At 53.6% G+C, this 23114-nt stretch overlaps 2 protein-coding genes across 4 annotated transcripts in view; both read right to left on the bottom strand.

The window, feature by feature from the left end:
• Positions 1–7012, bottom strand: part of ZNF609 (zinc finger protein 609) — a 45000-nt gene extending 37988 nt beyond the window's left edge. For all 3 annotated transcript variants that reach the window (XM_059858043.1, XM_059858044.1, XM_059858042.1), the window contains exon 1: positions 6266–7012. In XM_059858043.1, the coding sequence (XP_059714026.1) occupies positions 6266–7012 (747 nt within the window). The remainder of the gene's footprint in view (positions 1–6265) is intronic.
• TRIP4 (thyroid hormone receptor interactor 4) overlaps positions 7003–23114 on the bottom strand; it is a 46672-nt gene continuing 30560 nt past the window's right edge. The window contains exon 14 of the transcript XR_009488086.1: positions 7003–7130. The gene's annotated coding sequence lies outside the window, so the exon portion shown is untranslated. The remainder of the gene's footprint in view (positions 7131–23114) is intronic.

The raw sequence follows: 23114 nt of genomic DNA, 5'->3' as shown, positions 1-23114 counted from the left end.
CCCTGGGGTGGCTCCTCCTGCACCCAATGAGCACTCAAGCTCCAGGCACTGATCACCACGAGGTAGGAATGTCACAAAACCACCCCAGAAAGCCCACAGCAATCACCACTGCCTTTTCTCCTGCCCAGCTTCAGCTCTGGGGATTTAAGTGCCCTCTTGCCCAACACATCTCCAGGGTTGCATCCACACAAGGATTCACAGGGAAAATGGATTTCACAGCTCCAGCCCAAAGCATCCTCGAGAGCAGCAGCAGAGCAATGCAGCACTGTGAAAGCAGTGGCACAGAAGATGTTGTGCCTGCAGCAAACAGGGAAAAGGCAGTGAATCCCTAACCAAGCAGCCTCTAAAAGCATAGGAGGGAAAATGCAGGCAGCGTGTGCTCTGCTGCCCTTTCCTGTGGTCTCCCTGGCTGCCGGGTGGAGAAGCAGCTTTGCTCATTAGTGGGTTATTCCTGGCACACTCCCCCTGCATCAGCTCCCCGGCAGGGCTGTGGGAGCAGCTCGCTGGGTTTTGAAGCCTCCGGGGTTGCACAGCGCTCCAGAGGCGCAAATCTTCCTTTAAAGAAATCTCCCTCGGCAGATAAATGGTGCTGGGTAACTGGGGTCATTAGGCTAATGAGCAGCTACCGCCAGCCTGGAAGCAAAGCAAAAAAACACCACAGAGTCTACCAGAGCCCGTTAGCCTCAAAATCTGACCCATCTCCAGCAGTTGCTGTTGCTCTCAAGGGAGGAATGAGGTCCATGAGTCAGCAGGATCAATCACCCGCCGGCCTTCCCATCAAAATCTCTCATGAAAGCACTGGGGGAGCAGATTTGCAGGTCACTTGCACCAAGGAAGCTGAGAAGGGGCTGCTCCACCTCTGTCTCCCTTCCATCAGCCCCTTCGTTACCACGGTGTCATTCCACTCTCACTCTTCAGGAGCGGAGAGGTTTTTTCTCTTCTTTCCCAGCGCTGCTCCATTTCCTACCATCACGTCCTTGACAGGGAGCCACATGTCCTGCTGTCCATTCTGGTGGAGATTGAGCCGTGTTTTGGCATGACAGCCAATTCACTGCGATACAGCAATGCTGATGGGTCGGGCATCAAAGCTAACTCAGGCTTTTAGTCCTTCCTAACACGGCCATCTGGGAAAGCAACCAGGGAAAGACGCAATTTTCCCTTTGCAAAGCCTTCAGAGGTGGGATCAGCTGGAACTCCCAGCCTGCTACATCCAGTGGTTATAAAAGAAAGCCCACATATAAATAACCTCTCAGCAGGAGCCAAAACTCCAGCAGTAACCCCATGGTTTGAAGTGAACGAGGCCAATTTCCTCCTTTGTAGCTCTTGACACATGTTGGCTGCATGCCCCCTTCTTGCCTTGTTCCTAGAGCAGAAGGCTCTGGGCTGCGGAGCCGGGGACAATAAGGAAACGAGTGGTGTCATTCCCAAGGACTCCCAACACAGCTCTGTCAGCAGCTCTGGAGGCAGCCAATTCCAGCACGGCTGGAGAAAAAGAACCACGGCGAGAGGATCAGGCAAGAGCCGGTAGCTGCCTGCACGTCCCTGCCACCTCCCTGAGCTGTCCATGTCATGCTGGCTGCCATGGCCTGGAAAGAAACGAGCCCTGCAGAGCAAGGGCTGGGAAACAACTTCTCCCCACAGTTTTGGGCATGAACAGGTCCCTACTCAAGCACTGGGCTTCCCACATGCCCTAAAAATCCCTGGGGAAAACAAAGAACAGGGTGAATACTAGCTGCAAAGCCAGCTTTGGAGGGGCTGAAAAAGCAACAACTGTTTTCACCAAAACAGCTCCACTGGGAGTTCGTCCATCCAAACTCTGGCCTTAAGACAAGGAACCTCACAGGAGTCAAAATCCCAAGCATGTCTTCAAAGCAGAAGGCTGGGACCACCTCCAAAATCTCCTCCTGGTTCTCCCCCACATCAAGAAACATTCCTAAGAGTGTCTGTGGCCATCTCCTGTTGGACTTTGACCTAGCAGAGGGACTGGGAGATCTCACCTCTTCGATCTGGGGACACACAGGAATCCCTCACCCCAATCCTTGTCGATGCATGCACAACCAAGCTTCATCTCTTCCCCCAGCAGTGGAAAAATGGCTAAAAAAAGGCAACCATGCTTTCACTCCAGGTAAAGGATTAATGGTGCAGGACACCTGGCACCTGGGGGTCCCACTGAGGCTGTAGGACCAGCACTGGAGGCACCATGCAAGTCTGCAAACCTGGATTAGGGCAAGAAGATCCACAAAGGTGATACCAAAGCCATCCTGCAAACTGCTGGATAAGCCAGCAGCAGGGACAGTGCACAGATGTATTTTTGGGGTGTATTTCTTTTTTGGCAGCTGCCACTGGTGTGGTGTCACCACCCCACTCTCTCCATTGTCACCTGACCCCAAGCACTCCCTCTGTTGCCACACTGTCCTCCTACAAAATGGCAAGGGCATTTTCACACCAGTTTTTGTGTGCACACACTGCAGTGTCCCCCATCTTACAACAGCCCCTCTCTATCAGGTCACCCACAGCAGGGATGTCTGCTCTGAGCACGCACAGGACATCACTACACTGTGCCTAGGGAGAAATTCAGGAGAAAAAAAAATGCACCAGTGGTTTCCACCCCCTCTCCCACTCAGGGACACGGATGAATCCACCCTCCTGGCTGCCCAAAACCGCAGCACACGTGACCCAGAGAGGCTTTTCAGAAGAGCCGAGTCTCCAGCGGCTTCTGTTTGCCTTTCCCTTGTCTGCAGCAGCATCACATCTGGATGCTCGTCAGAAGAAAAGGGGAAAAAAAAAAAAAACCCTCCCTCCTCCTGCTGTACAACCTCTCAATCAAAACAAAGCCGGAGCGGCAGCCAAGAGCTGGGAGGCTCTTTTGTTTAATGCTCAACATCCCCCAGCTGGGCCAGCACGCCCCAGAGTGCCGGGAGCGGGTGCAGGGGCCCGGTGTGGGCAGTGTGGTGGGTGCAGGGCTGCTGAGGAAGGGGCCAGCTCAGCCACCAGCCCCCAGGCCAGCTCGGCCATGCCACAGCAGCTGGTGGGGCAAAATCAGCGCTGCTCCTCCGTGCACGGCCATTTTGCTGAGCTCGGCTGCTCACCGAGAGCTGCCATTCCCTCCCAGCACCAGTGTCCCTGCAAAGCAAAGCAAAGCAAAGCAAACTAAACCTCAGCTCAGCTCCAGCCATCCCCAGTGACCCAGGGACTGACCCAGCCACTGGTCACCATGCTCATGAGTCCACAAGCACAAGCTCTTTTCTCTCCCTGCTGCAAGTATTTTAAGCTCCCACTGCTGCCCCTCTAAATATTTTTTGGAGCTCCAAGGACCTACCCAGGCACAGACCACAGCCAAAGGCAAACCTTCTCAAGGGGTTCAGCCCATCCCATCCCAGAGACCCTGGAAAGTCTCAGCAGGTTTATTACCAGTGGGTTTCATCAAGATCAGCCCCATCCCTGGAGAAGTTATCACCTGTGCCCCAACACACCGATGGCTTCAGGTTTGAGGAGAGCACATAATAAGCCAGGACAGCCATGATTCACACCAAGAAAAAGGATATTTGGGATATTCAGCTCCTGAGGCTTCACCCCAGAAAGCAGCAATCAGAAACATGGGGTCACACTGGCAAAAGACATCCAATGGAGCCCAAGGGCCATGTTTACCAGCTCCATCACTGCTGTGTCAGACACGGGAGCAAGGGTGAACTCGGCTATGGACAGAGCCATGGAGCACTGACTGATGTGGGAAACTGTCTGGCAAAACCCAAAGATCCTTCCTACACCCAACACGGCTGCCAAACCCTACAGCAAGATACTGGAAGAACACAAAAGCAGAAGTAGAGGCAAGTGGGGTGAGCTGGTTGGGGCAAGAGCTGGCTGCGGCATTGAAGCACCTCATCAAGGAAAAACATTCCCTGCCAAATGCTCATTATTCCAACTGTGGAGATACAACAGAGCCTCCTGGCTGGCAGCTACTGGCTCAGCACACATCTCTTTTGTCTGACCTCCAGGGAGGTCACCAACCCCAGGCTTCAGCAGTGGAGGGACAGACAGTCTCCCTTTCTTCATCAGCAGATGGAGACCAGCTTCCCTGCCCAAAACGGAAGTGGGAGCAGTACAGGGTTAAGCAAAGGACAAGCTGACGGAGACCAAAGGTTGGGCTGAGTCACACTGTGGCTGTTCCTGTTTCAGTCTGAGCAAGTTTCTCGCTTGCCAAGCAGGGTTTCTCCCCAGGCCAGAATGAACCTGCCACCTTAATCCTCTCGATGCTCTGCCCGGAGGAGCTGCCCATCCTCACACAGCCAGCACATACCTCTGCTCTTGGCTTGTCCTTTGGACTCCACATGCAGCTTTTGGGACATCGCTGAAGCTTTCAGGAGACAGGATGAGCCCAAGGCCACATCACCCACTGCATCCCATTGGTCCTCCACCCTGCCCCAGGCATCCACCCAGTCTCAGTCTCTTCCTCAAGACACAAAATTGCTTTCCCACCCTGTACCATGCAGACACCTTTCTTCTCCTCGCCCACGGCTTTCCCGACCCAAAGGAAGCTGCCTCCAGGAGGCTGATAAAACACAGACAATGTTTCCTCCTAAGTGACACATGTTCCTGCAGATCCAGACATCAAATCCCTTCTCAAAACAGGGATCAGCCCTCCAGCCTGAGCTTTCAGAAAGGGGGTTATGCTTGGATCAGGACAAGTAAGATGGCAGCACCATCCTCACCGTCTGTCAGCATGGAGAAGACAGAATCATTTGGGTTAGAAGCTACCTTACTGCCCATCTTTTCCACCTCCTGCCATGGGTAGGGACACCTACCATTAGACCAGGCTCCTTCAAGCCCTGTCCAACCTGGTTTTCAACACTTCCAGGGATGGGGCAACAACAGCTTCTCAAGAGAAACCTGTGCCAGGGCCTCACCACCCTCACAGGAAAGTGTTTCTTCCCAATATCCCAACTAGCCCTGTCTTCTGCAAGTGGGAAGCCACTGCCCCATATCCTGGCACTCCTTGATCAAAGTCCCTCTCCAGCTCTCCTGGAGACCATTTAGGCCCTGGCAGGGGCTCTGAGGTCTCACTGGAGCCTTCTCTTCTCCAGGTGAACACCCTCAGCTCTCCCAGTCTGGCTCCAGAGCAGAGGGGCTCCAGCCCTCAGAGCATCTCTGTGGCCTCCTGTGGACTCACTCCAGCGGTTCCACGTTCTTCTCATGCTGGGATGCCACAGCTGAAGGCAGCCCTGCAGGTGCAATCTCACCTGAGCAGGGCAGAGAGGCCAAATTCCCCCCCGTCTCCCGTGCTGCCCACACAGGGGGAACGAGCCCAGGACACTGAGGGGTTTCCAGGTGCCAGCACACATGACTGGGGTGTGTGGAGCTTCTTGTCCACCAACACCACACATCACATTGGTATCTCCAACTGCAAAGAGTTTCTGCAGCAGTATCAGTGACAGAAATAAATCTTTAATTGTAAGAACACAGCAAAGCCGTGCAGGGTATGACCCAAGGTCCAGCCAGCTCCAGTGCTGGCTGTCACAGCAGCCAGCACAGATGGCTATGAGGGAACACAACAGCCAAGCATGTTGAGGTATTTCCCAAACCAATTCCCAAGCTTCTGTCCTTCTCATGCTTTTCCCAAGCCAAAACACAAGTGGGACAGAGCCCATGTACCACTGACAGACCTGGGAACGAGGCGGTGACTCCTGTCAGCCCTGCTCCTTGTGCTCACCCACATGCCCATGCAGATCCCACATCCACTAACGTGTTAAGGGATCCTTCTCTGCACATGATGCAACTGGAGAGAAATACATTCCTTTGGGAGCTGCAGGAAACCTTGACACACAAGGTGAAGCCAGCATGACACAGAGCACAGCACACACTCTTTGTGTCCCCTTGGGACATGTAGCAGACAAAGCACGAGGACATCACCTTGACTTCAGCGTGACAGAGGCCAGAGAGGCCTGGACCTATTCCACACAACCAAAGCACTGAGGAAAACCAAATCTCAACAGGATGGCACAGAGAACACAGTCTGCAGGTGATTTGCTCACACATGGTTACCAGAAGCCAAGCTTGACCATTGTCATTCCACTGCTGTGTCCAGACAAGAGCACATCACATGGCCAAACCACACTCATGCCAAAACCAGGAGGCACCAGCCACATGTCAGTGCTGGCCCCAGCAGTACAAGACACACAGTCCCACCCCTTTGTCACCCACAACACCATGTCACAGCAATGCCACGTGAGCAGCAGCAATGGCACCCATGCCCCAACACCTTTCTTACCTTTTCTGACTTCACCTTTTTCAGCTGCCGGCACTCACTTTCTCCATCCTCCAGCTCCGACTTTACTCCCAAGGGATTGAGCGCAGCTCCCGTGTCAATAGCTATACTCCCAAGCTGCTCAGCAGCAGCAGGCTCTGTCCCCTGGCCCCCGTCATACTGTCCCACCCTCACTGCCAGGGCCAGGGGCTGCAGCACGCTGGGCTCCTTCTCTGCTGCACTCCCCGCACCCTCACTCCTTTCCTTCTTGCTTTTCGATGAGCCGCCCTCCTTCTCCTTCTTGGAGCCAGCCACACTGCGAGACGCCTTGACTGACTTCTCCGAGCTCTTCGGGGTGACAGCGGGCACCAAACCACCCGAGTTCGCACCATCCCCAGAGCGTCCTTGAACCTCCTTCTTGCCACCAGCTCCCTCACTGGGAGTGAACAGGGAGGACCCTGGGGTCGGCTTCCCACTGTCCTTACCAGTCTTGCTCCTTTTCGACTTTGATTTGCCCTCCTTGCCTTGCGGGCCTGGCACTGGGCTCACAAACTTGATGTTATCCGGTAGTGTTGCCACTGCGTTGGGTGCCGGGAGCCCCACTTCCTTGGAGCCCGACATTTCCAATTTCTGCTGATCCTTCTCCAAATCAGCGTCCAGGTCAATGATGAGATTCCCTACACCAATGTCCCACTCATCCCCACTGTCATACGTCTCAACTGGGTTCGCATCAATTCCTTTCCCTCCGGAAGCTCCGCTGCTCAAGGACATCTTAGAGTTAACGGCCCCTCACGATTCAAGGCTCTTCCCTGCCTCTATGCCCTGGGGGTCACCTACGTCCTTGGGGGGCTTCCAGTGGTCCGGGTCTGCCCAGGTGACGGCATCGCTGCTGGAAGGGAGAGAGCAAAGAGAACAGGGTTACACATGAAGAGCCATGGACAGGCACACCTGCAGACAGGAGAGATCTGGGCAGAGTGAAACCCCCAACCTCCCAAATCCCCCTTGCTGCATCCTTCTGCCTCCCCCTGGGCTGGGGCTGCTCCACAGCCGCCCCCACAGCAGCGGCCATCTGGCACCGGTCCTCGATCAATACCAGCCCTGGCAGGTCACGGCTCTCGGCTCCAACAAGACATTACTCACACATTTCCCCGCTCACCATTTCCCTCTGAATTATCGAGCGCTGCCCCTGGGAGGGAGGATTGATTCCTCTCCTGCCAATGCCACCCAGAGGGAGGGCTCCTCTCCACACCAGCCTCGCTGCGAGGGACAAGAGCTGCTCACCAGGGAAGTCAAGTGCCTTGGTGGGAAATAAATCCCAGGCATTCAGAGTGTCTGTGACACTTGGGACGTGTCAGAGCAATCACCAAAGGCCAAATTGCAGTGGGAAGCATAAGGGTCCCCATCCCACACCTCTGGGCAGAGAACACAGTACCCAGATTTGGAGCGTTTACCACCATCATCACCTCTGGCCATGATAAACTTCCAATGGGAAACAGAGATGCAATTGTATAAGTAGCCAGTCTTAAATGGGAAAAATGGGAAGAGGGGGGCTCAGGCCCTACCTGCCCACGCCACAGCTGACCCCGGTGAGCCCAAAATATCTACTCCCTGCTTCCCAGCCTCGCCCCCAGGGAGAGAAACAAAAAAGACACCCACACACAACCTGACACAGCACCCGAGTCGAGACATAATTAACACATGTAACAGCTTCTTCCCAGCACCGCCCAGCAAGGCCACCTGCTCTCCAGAATCCTTAAGAAATCCTTGACCACCCATTTGGATGAGGCTTCTCCCCGGCAGCACTGTCCTCCCCTTCCCCGCCAAGCTCCAGGCCTGCCTGCTCCTGGTACAATTTACAAGTGACACTTCAAAAACAGGTGACTTAAAGAGAAATAAGAAGTCAAAAAAAAAAAAAAAAAACCAAAAAAACCCCACACCACACACACACAAATTTCTTCAAACCCCAGCAGGCAGGAGCCTGGAAAGCAGCTTCATGGTGCGTTTCCAGAGACGCAAACACTGTAAAAATGCCAGGGATTCTTTCATCAGCCAGGCTGCCGCAGCCAGACCATTTTCCATCTGCTCCCCACAGCATCCTCAACTCTGTACAGCTAATAATCCGCTCTCTGACAGGTCATTACGGAGATTTTTAACCCCAGGAGCTGGGGGGCTTGCGTGCAAGCTGGAAATGAAAAGCACTGACCTCTCATTTCAGCGGCAGGGAAAGTGCCGAATCAGGAGATCACTTTGTGCACCGGGGTCGCTAACGGCTTCCCAAAGCTGACCTGCGTGTTTCTAGGCCGCCTCCTCCTCCTCCTAATCCAGCACCTGCTCCCCAGTTCCAAGCTGGTGTGTCCAATCTCATCAACCTGTCTCTCCAGAGCTTTCTCCAAATCACCAATGGGGCCAGCAATTGGCAGCGACCACCTCACCCCTGCATGACACTCTTCGTGCCATGGATCCAAGGCAATTTCCTTTGTGCAGGTGGGCAAAGCCAGTAACGAGCTGGATGAACCAGATTTTTGGCTGATACCAGTCCCTTCCCAGCCCTAAACTGAGGCATGGAATCCAGGAACAATCCCAATGAATCAGTGAACCACTGGCCTCAACTGATGACCACTGATGAGCAGGAAAAACCCACAGGAGAAGAAAGCAGAGGATGAAATTCAGTCTCCAAATCCAAGAGTTAGCGACCCAAAGCTGGAGCAGACAAAGAGCCATGGTGAGCTCAGGTCAGAGGGAAAAGCAGACAAGGATCTGACCTTGCAGTGACAGGAAAACAACAGACAATCCGCAGGGTTGTACTGCAACATGTGTAGCATCACCTGCTCCATGCAACACCTGCACAATGCCAGCTTGGCCAGCTCTCCACTCCCACCACGGAATTCACCTTGCTGCTCCAAACGTGCACATACACACGCACACACATCTCCATAAGTATTATTTATACATGTGGAATAAGGACAGCAGATGAACGGGACTTGGGTCTGAAACTCTGCAAACAGCAGCAGCTTTTGCCAATTCCTACCACAACAAAAGGAAGAAGGAACCCAGAAGTCCGCTGGGTCCCTGGCAATTGGAGAGCCAGGAACAATCAAAGGGTTAGAAAACAAGAGGAGCAAAAACCTTCACCCTGCAGAGGAGGTGCCGAGGGAGCCCAGGCTCTGCTAAGGCAGACAGAAGGGAACCACAAACAGGACGGACAGGAACATGCTGGATTGGCAAGAGCAGGGTAAAGGCACGTTGTGATGAGAGTGAAGCAAAGAACTCAAGACATGCCACCACAGGAAGAGGGACTGGGGCAGGGATCAGCCCTTTCCAGAACAGAGCTGGAGGCTGGGACCCTGGAATGTGATCTGGGGGGGAAGTCTCCTGAATATGCTCTATTGCATGTGGTTCTAAAGCATTTTCTACAGCTTTTTCCCTCCCCAAAACTCCCATCCCAGTTCCCCATTTCTCTACTCCACTATTGGAGGCTGGAGGCTCAGACTCTGCAGCCAGAGGAGCATCTGGAGTCCCTCTCCCAAGCCAGACCCGCAGGGACCCCAACCTGACACACCATCATTATTTCGGATGCACAGGAGCCCCTGGCTACCGCACCCCAGAGAAAGAGGTGCCTTTCCTACTGCCTCCTTTGCCCAAGCTGGAGAAGCACCGGGTGGTATCCAGATCCTTCCCACTCTCCTGCCGGGGGAGTAACGCTGCCACAAATCACAGCCTCTCAGAAAACAGAGCGAGATTGATTCAGCTGTAAACGTGTCCTTCCCCTTACCTCCTGCCATCGCAGGATTGATCCCCGCACAACATGAAAAGCATGTGCTCACTTGTTGGCCTGGAGACCTGCCAACAAAGCGTTTTAAGAGCAGTCCTGGAGCGCAGATCCTACAAGGAGACAGCTTTCTGCTTGGGAATGCTGCACACACACAGCACCAGACATGAATAATTCAGCTCCATTAGGTGCTGAGACCTCTATAATCCACATCTACGGGCTGGGACAGAGCCAAACCCTATTCAGACACAAACCTGAAAGTTCACTTTCAGGGCTGCACACACACCTAGAGACAGCTCTTCCACCAGAACAGCTCTACTTCCAAAAGGCAGCAAGGAAACTGCGCCAGCCCCCGGCTCCATGTGCTAAAACCAGCGCAGGATGCTCAGAACCTGCCGAACCCGCACCACTCCGGCTTTCTCTGCTGGTTGCTGGAGGCCAGGAGACCAAAGCTGGGAAGGACTGACCGCCCAAGGGCGACAAGATGTAGGAGAAAGCTCTTCTCCTGGCAGCAGCCAGCCCACACATAGGGAGACTGTCTCATAGCCATGTGCTCCAGCCTGCAGCGCTCCAGGATTAGCCTCTGGTGGCTTCCAGACATGACTGACTGCAATTTTCACCCTGATTAACTTTCAGGAATGCCCACAAGAAGGAGCGGCAAAGAGGACAGGGAAGGGGGGAGAAAAATCTGCAGGATGCAGCATTTCCTGAAGCGGGCACAAGGCAGGGAGCAGAAGGTTTGGTGAGATGGCTGCTCTGGCCAGCAGTGACCCAGGAGAGCAGAGCCCTAAAGAGCCGAAGGCAGTGGCATAGAAGGGATGCTGCCCCCCCAGCTTGCCAAACCCCCAGCTGAGGCAGCAGCACCAGGGGCTGCACTGCCGAGGCCCTTCCTCCAGCTGCTGGCAGCCAGTCGGCTGCTCTCCCCATCCACTGCCTCTGCATGAGATCCCTTTTTGTTTCCTTTTACGACTAAAGAAACTCAGGGCGGTTGGGGGGGGGGGGGGGGCGACACACTGCCTTCCCCTCGCTGCTGCACTCACTCCCCACTCAGCTCCTACCACCGCGCCTGTAATCTCCCAGCTGGGCTTGTTTGGGTTGGATTTTTGTTAAGTAACTCCCATGTCTTTTCTGCAGATTTCTTTTTAAGATGTTCCTTTTCCCCCCGCCCCCTCTCTCTAGAGCTGGGGGAGAGAGGAGAGAAAAAAAGGGAGAGAGAAAAAAAGAGAAATGTTGAACTCGAGCCAGCTGGCACGAACAAGAGGAGACGGAGAAATCTGCACAAAGGAGCTTCCTCACTCACTTGTTGCTTTCAGCTCAAGAAATCACGCAGGGGAGGAGGGTTCACTCTCCCCCAGACATCAGTCAGGCTGTAGCAGACAAAGGAGATTTGCCATGACACCCTCCAGAACTGCCACCCAACGGGGGCAGGATCCCTTCACCGCCTGCGCCCTGCGGGAGTCCGAGCTGTTGCAAAACACGCCAAGGCGCAGAGCTTCAAAACAGGCTGTTCAATGTGGAATTAAGCAAGATTTTGAATGGAGGAGTTGTGCTCCCGCCTCTGCACTCACACAAGGCACCCGCAGAACTTCAGTGGCTCTCAGGGCTGAGCGGGACAGTGTCAGCAAGCTGCCAGGAGGGAGAAGGCTGAACCCAATTTGAATAAAATGGAGCCACCCTTCTTTTTTTAATATGGAGGTGCACCCCACTAAGACTACATCTTCCAGCATGCACTGCAGCCAGAGCGCTGAGAGAGACACGACAAACTTAGGCCAGGACTCCCAAGTTTCAGAAGGCTGAGCCTTGACACTGGAGATGAACCTGAGACAGGGCAGCACAAGAGAGATGAGTCACTTCTTGGCATTCTTAAGAAAAGCTTGAAATACTTCAGTACAGGCATGACAAAAGCAGGACATACAAGGTCACCGGAAGAGGCTGGAGATGGAGAAAAGTGGAGGGGTGAGCAGAGACCACTTTGGTGCAGGGCAGCCAGGCAATCACCCTACCTGAAGCAAAACTCCAGAGGCTTATCAGCCACAAAACCTACCTGCTCCCAAATGCACACTCAGGCCTCAACTTTTATATTAATCATCAGGCAAAAGATGTTCCTGTGATCAAAATTCAACCTCACACCCACTCCCATTCACTCATAACCTTAAAACATGACTTTTCTAGCAAAACTCCACAAAACTGCAGCACATGTCAAAGTCCAACAAAGCTGTCAATACAAAAGATAGACACACAGTGCCAGGGTGTTTGAAGAAAATACCAGAATAGCTAAAACCTAGCATTTGCTTCTTATTGACACTTCTATAATCTCAATACAGTGAGAATCAACTCAATGTAGGGCGGAAAAACCCAGGGTTCTTGAACATGTCTGACTAGCAAAGACACCCTCTTGAGAACCCCTCACTTCCCTCAACTCCCAACAGGCTATACACAGTGATACATGAGGCACACAAAAAGGGGGAACACAAAGAGAACCAAGAGTTTCAGGCTTTCCTTTATATCATCGAAAGGGGGAAAACTGGAACAAGTACCTCTTTAATCCTCCCATCAGTTTTGCAAGTGTCATCACCAAAGTCCAAATTTTTTGTCTGTTCATGCTGTGAGACTCTGCAGGTTAGATTTACAATTATTTGATTTTGATGTCTCCCAACTCGTGCATTTTTTTCAAGGTATCACTTCTGTATGTACTTCTGAATAAAACACAGCTCACATTTCTTCCACCAACTCACAAGGAAGTCCAAGAGTTTCATACTTCAAGAAAATTATCAGCAAGAGAACCATTCCATGGTCCTCAGCACACGGTTCTCAGGTCGAGCAGGAAGCACATTGATACCTACACCAAACCATTCCGTTCCTGTGAAGGATGGCTGGCAAACAGCACCATCTCAGATCATCTGCTCACTCTGTTCCAAATTGCACTGCTGGAGTCACTTCTCCTCTGGGAAGCCTAGCAAGGGCCATTGTTACACACAAGCTTGAACATATGTGTCTACATGACTCAGGTCATAGAACCATAGAGCACAACACGTTGGAAGGGCCTTGAAACGTCAACTGCTCCAACCTTTTGAGAAAAAAGGAGATCAGGTGAGATTACCCACCATCCTGTCCAGTCACATCTTGAAAACCTCCACCAGCATGGACCCTTACTGTGCCCTGGAGGGGACTGCTCCCAGGAGAGGCTATAAAAAGTTTCTTTCTTATGCTGAGATGAAAACTCTCTCAGTACAATTTTTATCTGTTGCCCCTTGACTTCTCCATATGGCTCCTCACCGTAGGTGCCCTTAAGTCCAGCAACGTTCTTGCACACACAGCCCCCCTGCACAGAGCTGACTGACCTCCTGCCAGGCATGGGCCAGGTTTGCAGGAAAGGCATGGTGCTAGGATAACACAGTGGCATGGACTGGAGGAGCATCAAGCACAGCATGAGCAGGCAAGAGTCATCATGCCAGTGCTTTGTTACAGCTCTGACAGCAGGGTCCTTCCTGAGTGAGCCACATCCCCCTCCCAAGCCTTTGCCATGGAGATGAGCATGGAGTAGCAAGGCTCAGGCTCTGGATCACAGCCTGTTCATCCAAAAATGCCAGCATAGACGTCTTCCAGCAAGCATGACCTTGCAGACTCTAAAATCTCAGGCAGCTGAATATGGCCAAGATTTTTCCAAGAGATCCCAAATCCACAAACACAAACTGGTGCCCAGTGTCTAAACTTTCTGCTGTATAAAGAAAGAGGAACTGAAAAATCCACAAGTATGGGAGAAAAAGTATTCAGTAGGTAAAAGGACAGAGCAGCTTCCTTCGTGCAACCTCAGCTCTCAGATCTACCATGAATGAGGGCTGCCCAACAAGGACTGGGTTGGACAGCCCTCACTCTTGTGTCTGCATGCAGGAAAACACCCCTGTGTAACTGCCATGCCCAGACCTGCACACATTGGTTTAACAAGAATCAGAAACACAGCCCCATCTTCACCCAAAATCTGCATCCTCTGCTTGCCCCACGATCCTCATGTGCCACCCTGTGGGTGTCATGGCATCACTGGCACCCAGCAGGTGCCCGGCAGGCACTGGCAGTGCCAGAGGAGCAGAGCAGCGGCGCCACAGGGTTTGGCTGTTGAAGGCTGACACACAGACCACTGGCAGCTACACAGCAGCAAAAGTAAAGCAACACCATGAGCAATAACCAGCCAGCATTAACACAGAAACCCTTCGGGTGAGTGTACCCCAAGACAAGCCAGTGCATTCCGGCAGCAGCACACACGGTCCCGGTGTTCCTCTACCACCACAAAGGCCATTCTTGTTGAGCCCAGCCAGCCGTGTCGCTGCTGGCTGGTGCCAAAAATAACATTAAACACTCAAAATGAGACATCTGAGCCAATCTGCTTGGCACTGCAATGCTTCCCATAGTGATAAACCTCGGGAATGACTGCCCCTTGAACAGAGCTGGTTTCTACTGGGAAAGTGGAAGAGCCGGGTGGATTTAAAACTAGTGCTGTTACATCCTTGCTAACCCCAACACAGAAGTGAACTGATTTATGAGAGGCTTAAAGGTATCTGAACTGGTGGCCTGCCTTTTTGCACAGCCTAGAAGGGGGTAGAGGGCACATAAAAATAACCCATGAGGTTCCCAAACTTCAGCACTCCATGCAGGCTGGAAGATTGCCAGAAGTGAGAGGAAGCAGCAAGACGGATGTGACCAGGAAAGATCCTCGAAGCATCAGTCACGGAGATGGGAGGAAAGAAGACCTGGCAAAGACCGAAGACAACCAGTGGGCATAAATAACCACTGGAATAAGTGCCAGAAAAGGGAGCTTGTCCTTTTCCCCTGCTCACTCAACGCTGTCAGCAGGGATGCAGGAAGACACCCAGGTGCTGGCAGCATCCCGAGCTCAGGGTGATGTGGGAGCAGGGCTGAACCAGCCATTTGCTCCCCTTCCTTACAGGGCTCCAGGGCAGCATGGCTCCCCACCTTACTCCTGGTCACCCTGCTGCTCCCCACGCCCATTGCTGGCCCAGTCCCAAACTGGGTTCTCATGGTCACAGAGATGCAGGTATCCAACAAGGATCACCCTCCACAGAGGCACAGCAGAAACAGCAAACCATTGGCTGCACTGCCACTCTGCACCAAAGGCAACATCTCCTTTCCATCTTCTCCATCCAAAAGAAGAGCAGTGGAGGGATCCCAGCTGAGCAGTGTCTCACAGCCACAGCCCTGCTTCAACAGGAGAAGGGCACAGCATTGGTCAGAGATGACAGACAGCCACTGGTTTCCTTGCTCCCAGGGAAGGGAGAGCTTCTGGGCTTTATTTTCTTTATCCTTCCTTTAGGAGCAGAGCATGCAGCCAGTCTCGGCTGTTTCCCAGCCTCCAGAAGATAATGAACATCTCTCCACTGCTCCAAAACCGAAGGAGCTGCCACTTCACCTATTAATGCCTTTAATTCCCTTCATTCGATAACCAATTAGGGCACCTTGGCTCCCAAAGCTGAGGCTCCCTTTGTAGCAAGGCCAGTGTGTGCGGCTGTAATCCCTCTTCCTGTCACATCATCAGCCTGGGAACACTTTGGGAAAAAAACAACCAGACTGTGAAGTAAAGGAGGAGGGAAGGCAGATGCAGACAGGGACAAATGCAAGCAGAGCAAGTACCATGCCAGAGAAATCCCTTTTTTTTTCCCTGGGAGAGATAATAAATAGGTGTATCTCTCAGATTAATACGGCACATTTGCACAGCTCTGATATCCATCAGAAAGTTGCTAATTCGTGCTAATGACCCATTGCAAATTGCCGAATTTTGTGAATTAGCCAGTGCAGAGGAATACAATAAAACCCAATGGAAACCATGCATCAAAGCAGGCTGGGCTTATTTGGGGAGTCCTAGTGCACTTGGAATTACTTGTGGCAATGGATGCAGAGGGAAGGTAGAGATGAGATGTGAAACCCCCTCAAAGATAAACAAGAAATCCTCAGGACAAGAAGAAATTTCAACAAGGCTACTAAACCTTTGGGAAAGGAGAAGTAATTCTCCCAGAGATGAGTAAGATTCTTCCTCTCCTATTGGATTCATAGTGTTTATTGTCAGTGAAGTCATTACACGCCTCCTTTTCACTCCTTTAAAGCCACACAGCACACTCCTCCTGATCCACCCTTCATCCACTTGGAGAAGCACCAGGAAAACTCCAAGTCAAACCTTTGGACCCACTTGAACCAACAATGCTCTACCAATCCAAAGCACATATGGGCTCAGCAAATCCATTAAAATCAATTTTTTTATCATTAAATCACCGCAGTCCCATCACACATGATGGTGCTCTATAGAGGTCTCACCATTCCAGCCACTGGAAGAATGAGTGGCCCAAGAACTGCTTAGAGGAAAAATCCAATGCCACAAAACCTTTCTGTGCTTGGGGAAAGAGGAGCATAAAGCAACATCATCATCTTTCCTTTTCTTACACCATGAACATGGCAATTGTAGAAGTTGGACATTTAATGATTCAATATAAAAAATATCAAGGTTGTCCTGAAATTATCCTCGTTCATCCACAAAAAACTACACTTGGATCCTTTCATACCCCTCACACCACATCTGAGCTGACGCTCAGCAGCTACGTCAGTGGGTTTTGTGCATGTGAAGGACACTCAGCTGCAGCGAAAACAAAACAACCTCTTGGACTCATCAAAAAAAACTGATTTTTCACCCAAATGCAGATGGGAATTGGCTTCCTTTAAAGAAAAAAATCAATCACAAGAGCAACTGGAATCCCAGAGCAAGTTTCCTGGTCAGGCAGCCATTCCCTGTTTTCTTACTAAGACTGTAAGATTGTTCAAGCTCAACCTCACTCCTTCCTCTGACACAATGTCATACCTCAAGGCACCGAACCTCGATAGCAGGAAAGCGTGTCTGCATGGCAAAATAAGCCATATCCCAGTGGGATCTCTCTTCCTGCCCTTTCCCAACATAAAGCAACACCCTTCCTCATCCAAGTCAAACCAGCATGGGGACATAAAGCAGACTGGTTGCTGCCAGGGTGGCCAAAGCTCTCATTCAGGAGCCACACGTGGCCACCAATGAGCTCCCAGGACAGTTGAATGCTCTAAGCCAGCTCATCTACTGGTCCTTCACACCCACATGGGCTCCTCAACACACCCCCACCCCAACTCCAAACCCTGGAGTCAAGCACCCTCATGCAATGCACCCTCATCCCTCCACCCACTGCCACATGTAGGATCTTCCCTAGTAAGCAGGCAAGACCCAAGAGAAAATTACAAGCTCTCCCCATGCCCAGAGAGCCCACGAAGCATCAGAAGAGGAATCACGGAAGAACTGCAAACAGCCTGGCCCATCTTCAGGAGCTTCAGAGACTTTGGTGCTTCCCAAAAAATATCTCCACAAACCACCATCAGTTGCAATGGAACACAGGTTCGGGAACAGACATGTGACTTTCCCACCCCCAAAGTTGGGGAACCAGCAGTCCATATCTTGCAGGAAGCCTGCTATGATAACCATGGACTTCTCCATTACCTCAGTGGGCTATCACCCCACAGACTCCAGCACCAATCCACTTGCTGTCTTCATCACTACAAGCAACTGAGCACGCTGATACTGTCACTAGCTCCTGGCAAGGTCACCTGGAGCCTCACCTCCTCTCTGTAAGGAGCCAGCATGTGACACATTCCCCAGAAGCACCTGCCCCCAGCAGGTCCCTGTCTCTGGCCAGGAACACCGGCAACGAAGCCAACGCTCAAAGGGCATCGCTGCGCACGCAGGATGTCACACAGCCCTGGAACAACATACCTGGGCCCATAAATACCATCTTATTTACATAATGCTCTGGATAAAGGGGACAAAGAGGCTTATTGCATTACATCTGGGACTAGTATTGCATCAGTGCCCACAGGCCCTAATCCCAGACAGAGCTGTGCTGCGCGGGGCGTGGTGGGACAGTGCTAAGGTGCATCCCCACTCCCAGCCCAGCCAAGGTCGAGCTCGAGACTCTTCCCACCACAAGCATGTAGAGAAAGATCCCTACACCCTGGAAATGCCAATTAAATCAGGCACCATAGGTGACTTTGGTCTTCAGATGTGGGTGTCCCACCTGTCGTGGCCTAGACACAACACAGACATTGACTTTGTCAGGGGAATGATGCCCACATGGAAGTGCTAGAAAGACCAGGCAGCTCCTGGTTTTCTTTAATTTATGCAATCACAGTTAAGGATACACTGTAAATATAACCCGGAGGCAATTTTTGATTCAAGGCAGCCCTGTTCTCCAAGAGAATAAACCAGACAGAGCAAACTCTGGTCTGTTCTTCTTGTTAATTCAAAATAAAGAGACACACAAGCTGTTGGGTAGATCCAACACTATGTGAGAGCACCTCAATCGCCTTTGCGAGCCCTTTCTTCCCAGAAATGCACCTTTTCAGCTCAATTTACAGGGAAAGAGCTTTTGAGGCAGAAGTGAGGTCATCACCACCGACATAAGACAAGCCAGGTGCAAGGAAACACGAGGGGACTTTGCAACTGAGGCAAGGGAGGGATTATTTGGGGCTACCAGCCAGCACAGGGCTCCAGACAGACAGATGGATCCCCCTCAAAAAATCACACCACTTTCAGCAGAGAGATAACAAGTACGTTAAGAGACACATCCATGCACACACACACTGGCCCCTGAGGCTACTGAGCCTAATGGTGACTCACCAAACACACAGACCAAGTCGGAGTGCCTGGCTTGGAGAAAGGAATAAAACCCCCTCCCCGCGCTCTGGCCATACTCAATTACAGGTCATTCCAACTTGCTTGATAATTAATTTCCTCCAGTGGCTCTAACCAGAGGCAGCCCTTGCCCTCCATGCCAGGCCAGTCCCAGTGAAACATTAAATCCTTTTCCACCACAGAGACACCACGCTCCCGGTGCTGCACACATTCCCTTCTCCTCCTCACTGGATGAACAAGGGTGTAAAAAAGCAAGGATATGTGTTTTGCAACAGAAACAGCTTCACAATAGTAAAATAGAAATTATTTTTGGTCAAGAGCTAATCAATAAAATCAGCTGCCTGGATTTTCTGAGTGCCGTGCATGTGCGGTCGCGCACTGCCAACAAAGAGCTAGAAATGTGCGGCATAATCTGATGCTGGAGTCATCGCACAAAGCGTGGAAATAGGTTTTCCTGAGGATGTCCAGGCAAGGAACTGCCTGCACACGATGGAGCCCAAAAGCCAGCCCCAACACCGGCATCCTTGGACATTCCGGAGGAGGGGGTGAGAGCCCATGGGGCTCTTCAGAGCACACTTTGGAAAATGAGTGTATAAAGCCTCCTCCAAGGGAAAGGGCCTTCCCAGAAAGCGGGGAAAAAGGAAAGGAAAGGCAAAAGGAAGGCTGCTGGGAGATGGAGGGGAGCCAAGTCTCGCAGACCAGACCTGAACCTGTGACCTTCCCCGTGTACACAACGGGCGGGAGAGCGCACGGCAGGAGCGCTTGCCCCGCCGGCCGCCCCAACCCTCGCGGGACACCCGGCCACATTGTCACCGTCGGGGTCACCGCCAGATGGGCCCCGCTGGCCAACGGGGGCTCGAAGGACTCGAAGGAGGGCGGCTCGTACTGCGGCACACGGCCGCCGACACCGGGCCCGGCCCCGGGGGTGATGCCCGGAGGGGCTCTGCTCTCGGGGTCTGACCCGCCCCAAACTCACAGGGACTCGCTAAACGCGTTGGGGAACATTCAATCTTCCGGGATTTGTGCGGAGAACCAACCCCTTACCGGCACTACAAAAGAGCCGAGGTTCAGGGAACCTCCGCTCGCGTTGTCCCTCTGCTCCTGTGCCCCCCAAATCCTCCCTGCACGGGGGTCAAGAGGGGTGACCCCCGCCTCCGCCCAGGAACACCGCCATCCTCTCGAGAACCCCCTCCCCGTCCGCATCACCCCCCGCAGCCCCGATCCTCCCCACAAAACCTGGCATGGCGGTGACCCCACGCAGGGGAGGGACAACCCCTGCCAGCCGTGGGGACCCCGGGACTCCGAGCGCGACCCTCGCGACGGCAAAGGAGGGCCTCGCACCGCCCGGGGGGCCCGACCCCCAACGGCCACAACACCCGCGGGGGCTCTTTCCCAACGGCCACGGGAGGGACCCGCAACCGCCCCCGTGCTCCGGCGAGGGGGGGGCAAGGGGCACACAGACCCTCGTCCCCAGTGGTGCCAGGGGGAGGCTCCGGAGCTCCATCCCCACGGCCAGCGAAGAGGGAGGGGGAGGCACATATCCTCGCCCCCAGTGGTCGCAGAGGTGGGGGGCACAAAGACTCCCCATGGGTCCGGGGGGGCGCACAGCCCCATTCTCAGGGGTCACGGGGGGAGGGGGGGGCACTGAGGGCACTGAAACTCCGTTCCCAATGGTCCCAGGGTAGGGGTACCCAGATCCCCGTCCGTAAGGGTCGCGGGGGGGGGGGGGCCGCGGGGGGGTGGGGGAGGGCACAGCCGCCCTCCCGGGGGTCACAAGGAAGAAGCGGGGAGGGCACATATCCCCGTCCCGGCGGTCACGGCTCATGGCGGCGGCCCGGGCCCAGCCCGTGCAGAAGAGGTGGGGGGGGTGCCCCCCCGAGGAGAGCCCCAACCGCCACCCCCCCACACACCACCCCCCCCCCCCCCCCCCCCGCCCCCGGCGGAGCGGCGTGGCGCGGGCCCGGCCGGGCGCGCACTCACCCGGTCGCTGGGGTATCCGCCCTAGGTGCTCTCCATGTGGGTCGTGCCGGGGCCGGCGCTGCGGGCCGGGGCCGGGGCCGGGCCGGGCCGGCCGGGGCCGCCACGCGCTGAGGCCGCGCCGCGCAGGCCGCGCCGGGTCCGCCGGGCGGGGCGGGGCGGACGCGGCGCAAAACGCGGAGGGCGGAACATGGAGCGGCGTCCCCGGGCAGCGGGAAAACACGGAGTGGATACCCCGCCTGAAGCATCGGGAGCCGGAGACAGACAAAGCCCGGAGCGGAGCGTTCCCTGCCTTGGGAGCCGGAGCCGCCGTAATGCCTCCTCGGAAACGGCGGGGGGAATATTTCGGGGGTGTTTTATGCTCTGAGTGGTGTCTGGTGAGACCTCAGGCCGGCACGGTCCGCCCAAGGCCACGCTTTTAGCTTCCAGAGCCAGCACAGAAAGGCAGGGGGCGGGAGTCATCACCACCCCGGGCATCCACACCTACCTCAAAATCCACCACATCGTGCCCCATGCTGCCACTTTTCCTTTCCAAACACTCTTCTGGACGGAAAGAGCGCCTGGGTCCCCAGCCGTTCTCATGCCCTGGAGGTGACATGTCCCCTAAACTCTCTGCTTCCCACCTAAAGCGTCAGCACCCACCCTGCAGACCAGGGAGGAAATTCCTGCTCATCTCAACCCTAGTCCCCAGACAATCCAAAACCTCTGCTCCCAAAGCCTCAGCATCAGCCCCACTGTTCGGTGAGGAAATTTCAGTTCAGCTCAGTGAGGATGTCCCAGTCCTGTCTCCACGACACCCCAAAACCAGGAAGGTGAAACAGTGCAGCAAGCTGTGCCATTGGGAGGTGGGATTCAGGATCCCAGCTGGCATCTGTCAGGGCTGAGGATGGAGCAGGAACATGCACAAATCTGCAGGTCCTGCAGAGGGAGAGAGCAGCACCAACTCCATTCAGCCAGCCAGGGTCTGCTGTAAGTATTCCAGCCCAAAGAGGTGCCACCATTCCTTGAGTGTGCCACCATCCAGTGTGGTTTCCGGAGAGCACCTAAGGAGATGCCAATTTCTTCTGATGCTTTGTGCCCCAAACAAGGACAACAAAAGACCCAAATCCCTGGCAAAGAATGCCAAGAAGCCCAGAGGTTTGGGTGTCTCATCAGTTTTTTGGGGCTGGGGAAAGTGGGAGGGAGCCATAGGATGTTTAAATCAACAGGAAAAGAGGCATGAGAATTCTTAAAGCCCAAAAGAGAGAAAGAGGAGAAACCATTCTCACAGAGCACAGAGCCAATGTTAGCAGGATCCAAGAGAACCTGTATTAATAAAACCAGGTCACCTTTTACTGAAGTATTTTCAAGGATTGGGTAAAAGGGTTTATGGGCATTTGGTACTGATGCTCAGCAAATCTCAGACCAGGAATGGTGCTTCCAAGGGTGGAAAAACCAGCATCAGTCAGGAACACAGGATGAACCAGGGATGGGTCAGTGCATCTTTTCTGGCAAAATTGTGATGCCACTAACAAAGGAGGAAAATAAACCCCCTGCCAGGTAAGGCAGTTCCATTGGGAATGATCTCAGCATCGCTCCAATGACGTTTTGCCACAACCAGGAGCAGGGCCTGTGATCCATCCTGCCTGCTGGTGCTGGAGATCCCACAGGATCCTACAGATGATGGTGGACATGGAACCCTTAGGGATGAAACCTGCAGGCACAAGGTAGATGTGAGGTGTGAGTGACAAAGGACAGGGAGGTGACAAGGCAGCAGCCACCGTCAGAGGTGGATGCAGGAGATGGATCTGGTTTAATATGGTGCTCATATTAAAGCCTGGCTCAGGCATGGGATGGGTGACCCATCTGGGGAAGCAGTACCTTGGGATGGGGATTTTAACAGGCACTAGGCAGGATGGGAAGGTGGGATTTTGTGGGATCACAGAGCTGGTACAAGATCTCACTCTGTCATGGTCCTGTCTGATGGTGCTGCAGTCCTGGGACAGAAGCAGGAGCCGGGGCTGCAGCACCTGGAGCCAGCCTGGCACCTCCTCCCTGGATGCTGACTTCCAGCCCTGTGTCCTGCCTCTCCCACACAGCCCACAAGGAAGGCCTCTTCTGCCTCCTTCTTCCCAAGGCATCAATACCCCAGGATGACTCCCCAAGCCCCCCATCCCTCTCCAGTTCTGCTCTTATTGGCACCATAGGTATTCTCCATCACTCTCAAGGGACATCCACCAGGACAGTAGGATCTCCATGTAAGAAAAGTGCAGGGAAGTCTCCAGAAATCCCAGCACAGCTGACTGGACCACAGTGGTGGGACACAAGGGACAGAGCAGATGGGGGGATGCAGCCAGAGGAGGAAGGAAGCAGGAGAATCCCATCACCCTTGGCCACATTGAACAACAGCTCCCACACCATAACCTCTGTGCCAACCGTGG

This window comes from Haemorhous mexicanus, chromosome 13 (assembly GCF_027477595.1).
Source record: "Haemorhous mexicanus isolate bHaeMex1 chromosome 13, bHaeMex1.pri, whole genome shotgun sequence".
NCBI lineage: Eukaryota > Metazoa > Chordata > Aves > Passeriformes > Fringillidae > Haemorhous > Haemorhous mexicanus.
The sequence above is the reverse complement of the archived record's forward strand: the minus strand, read 5'-3'. Positions and strand labels throughout refer to the sequence as shown.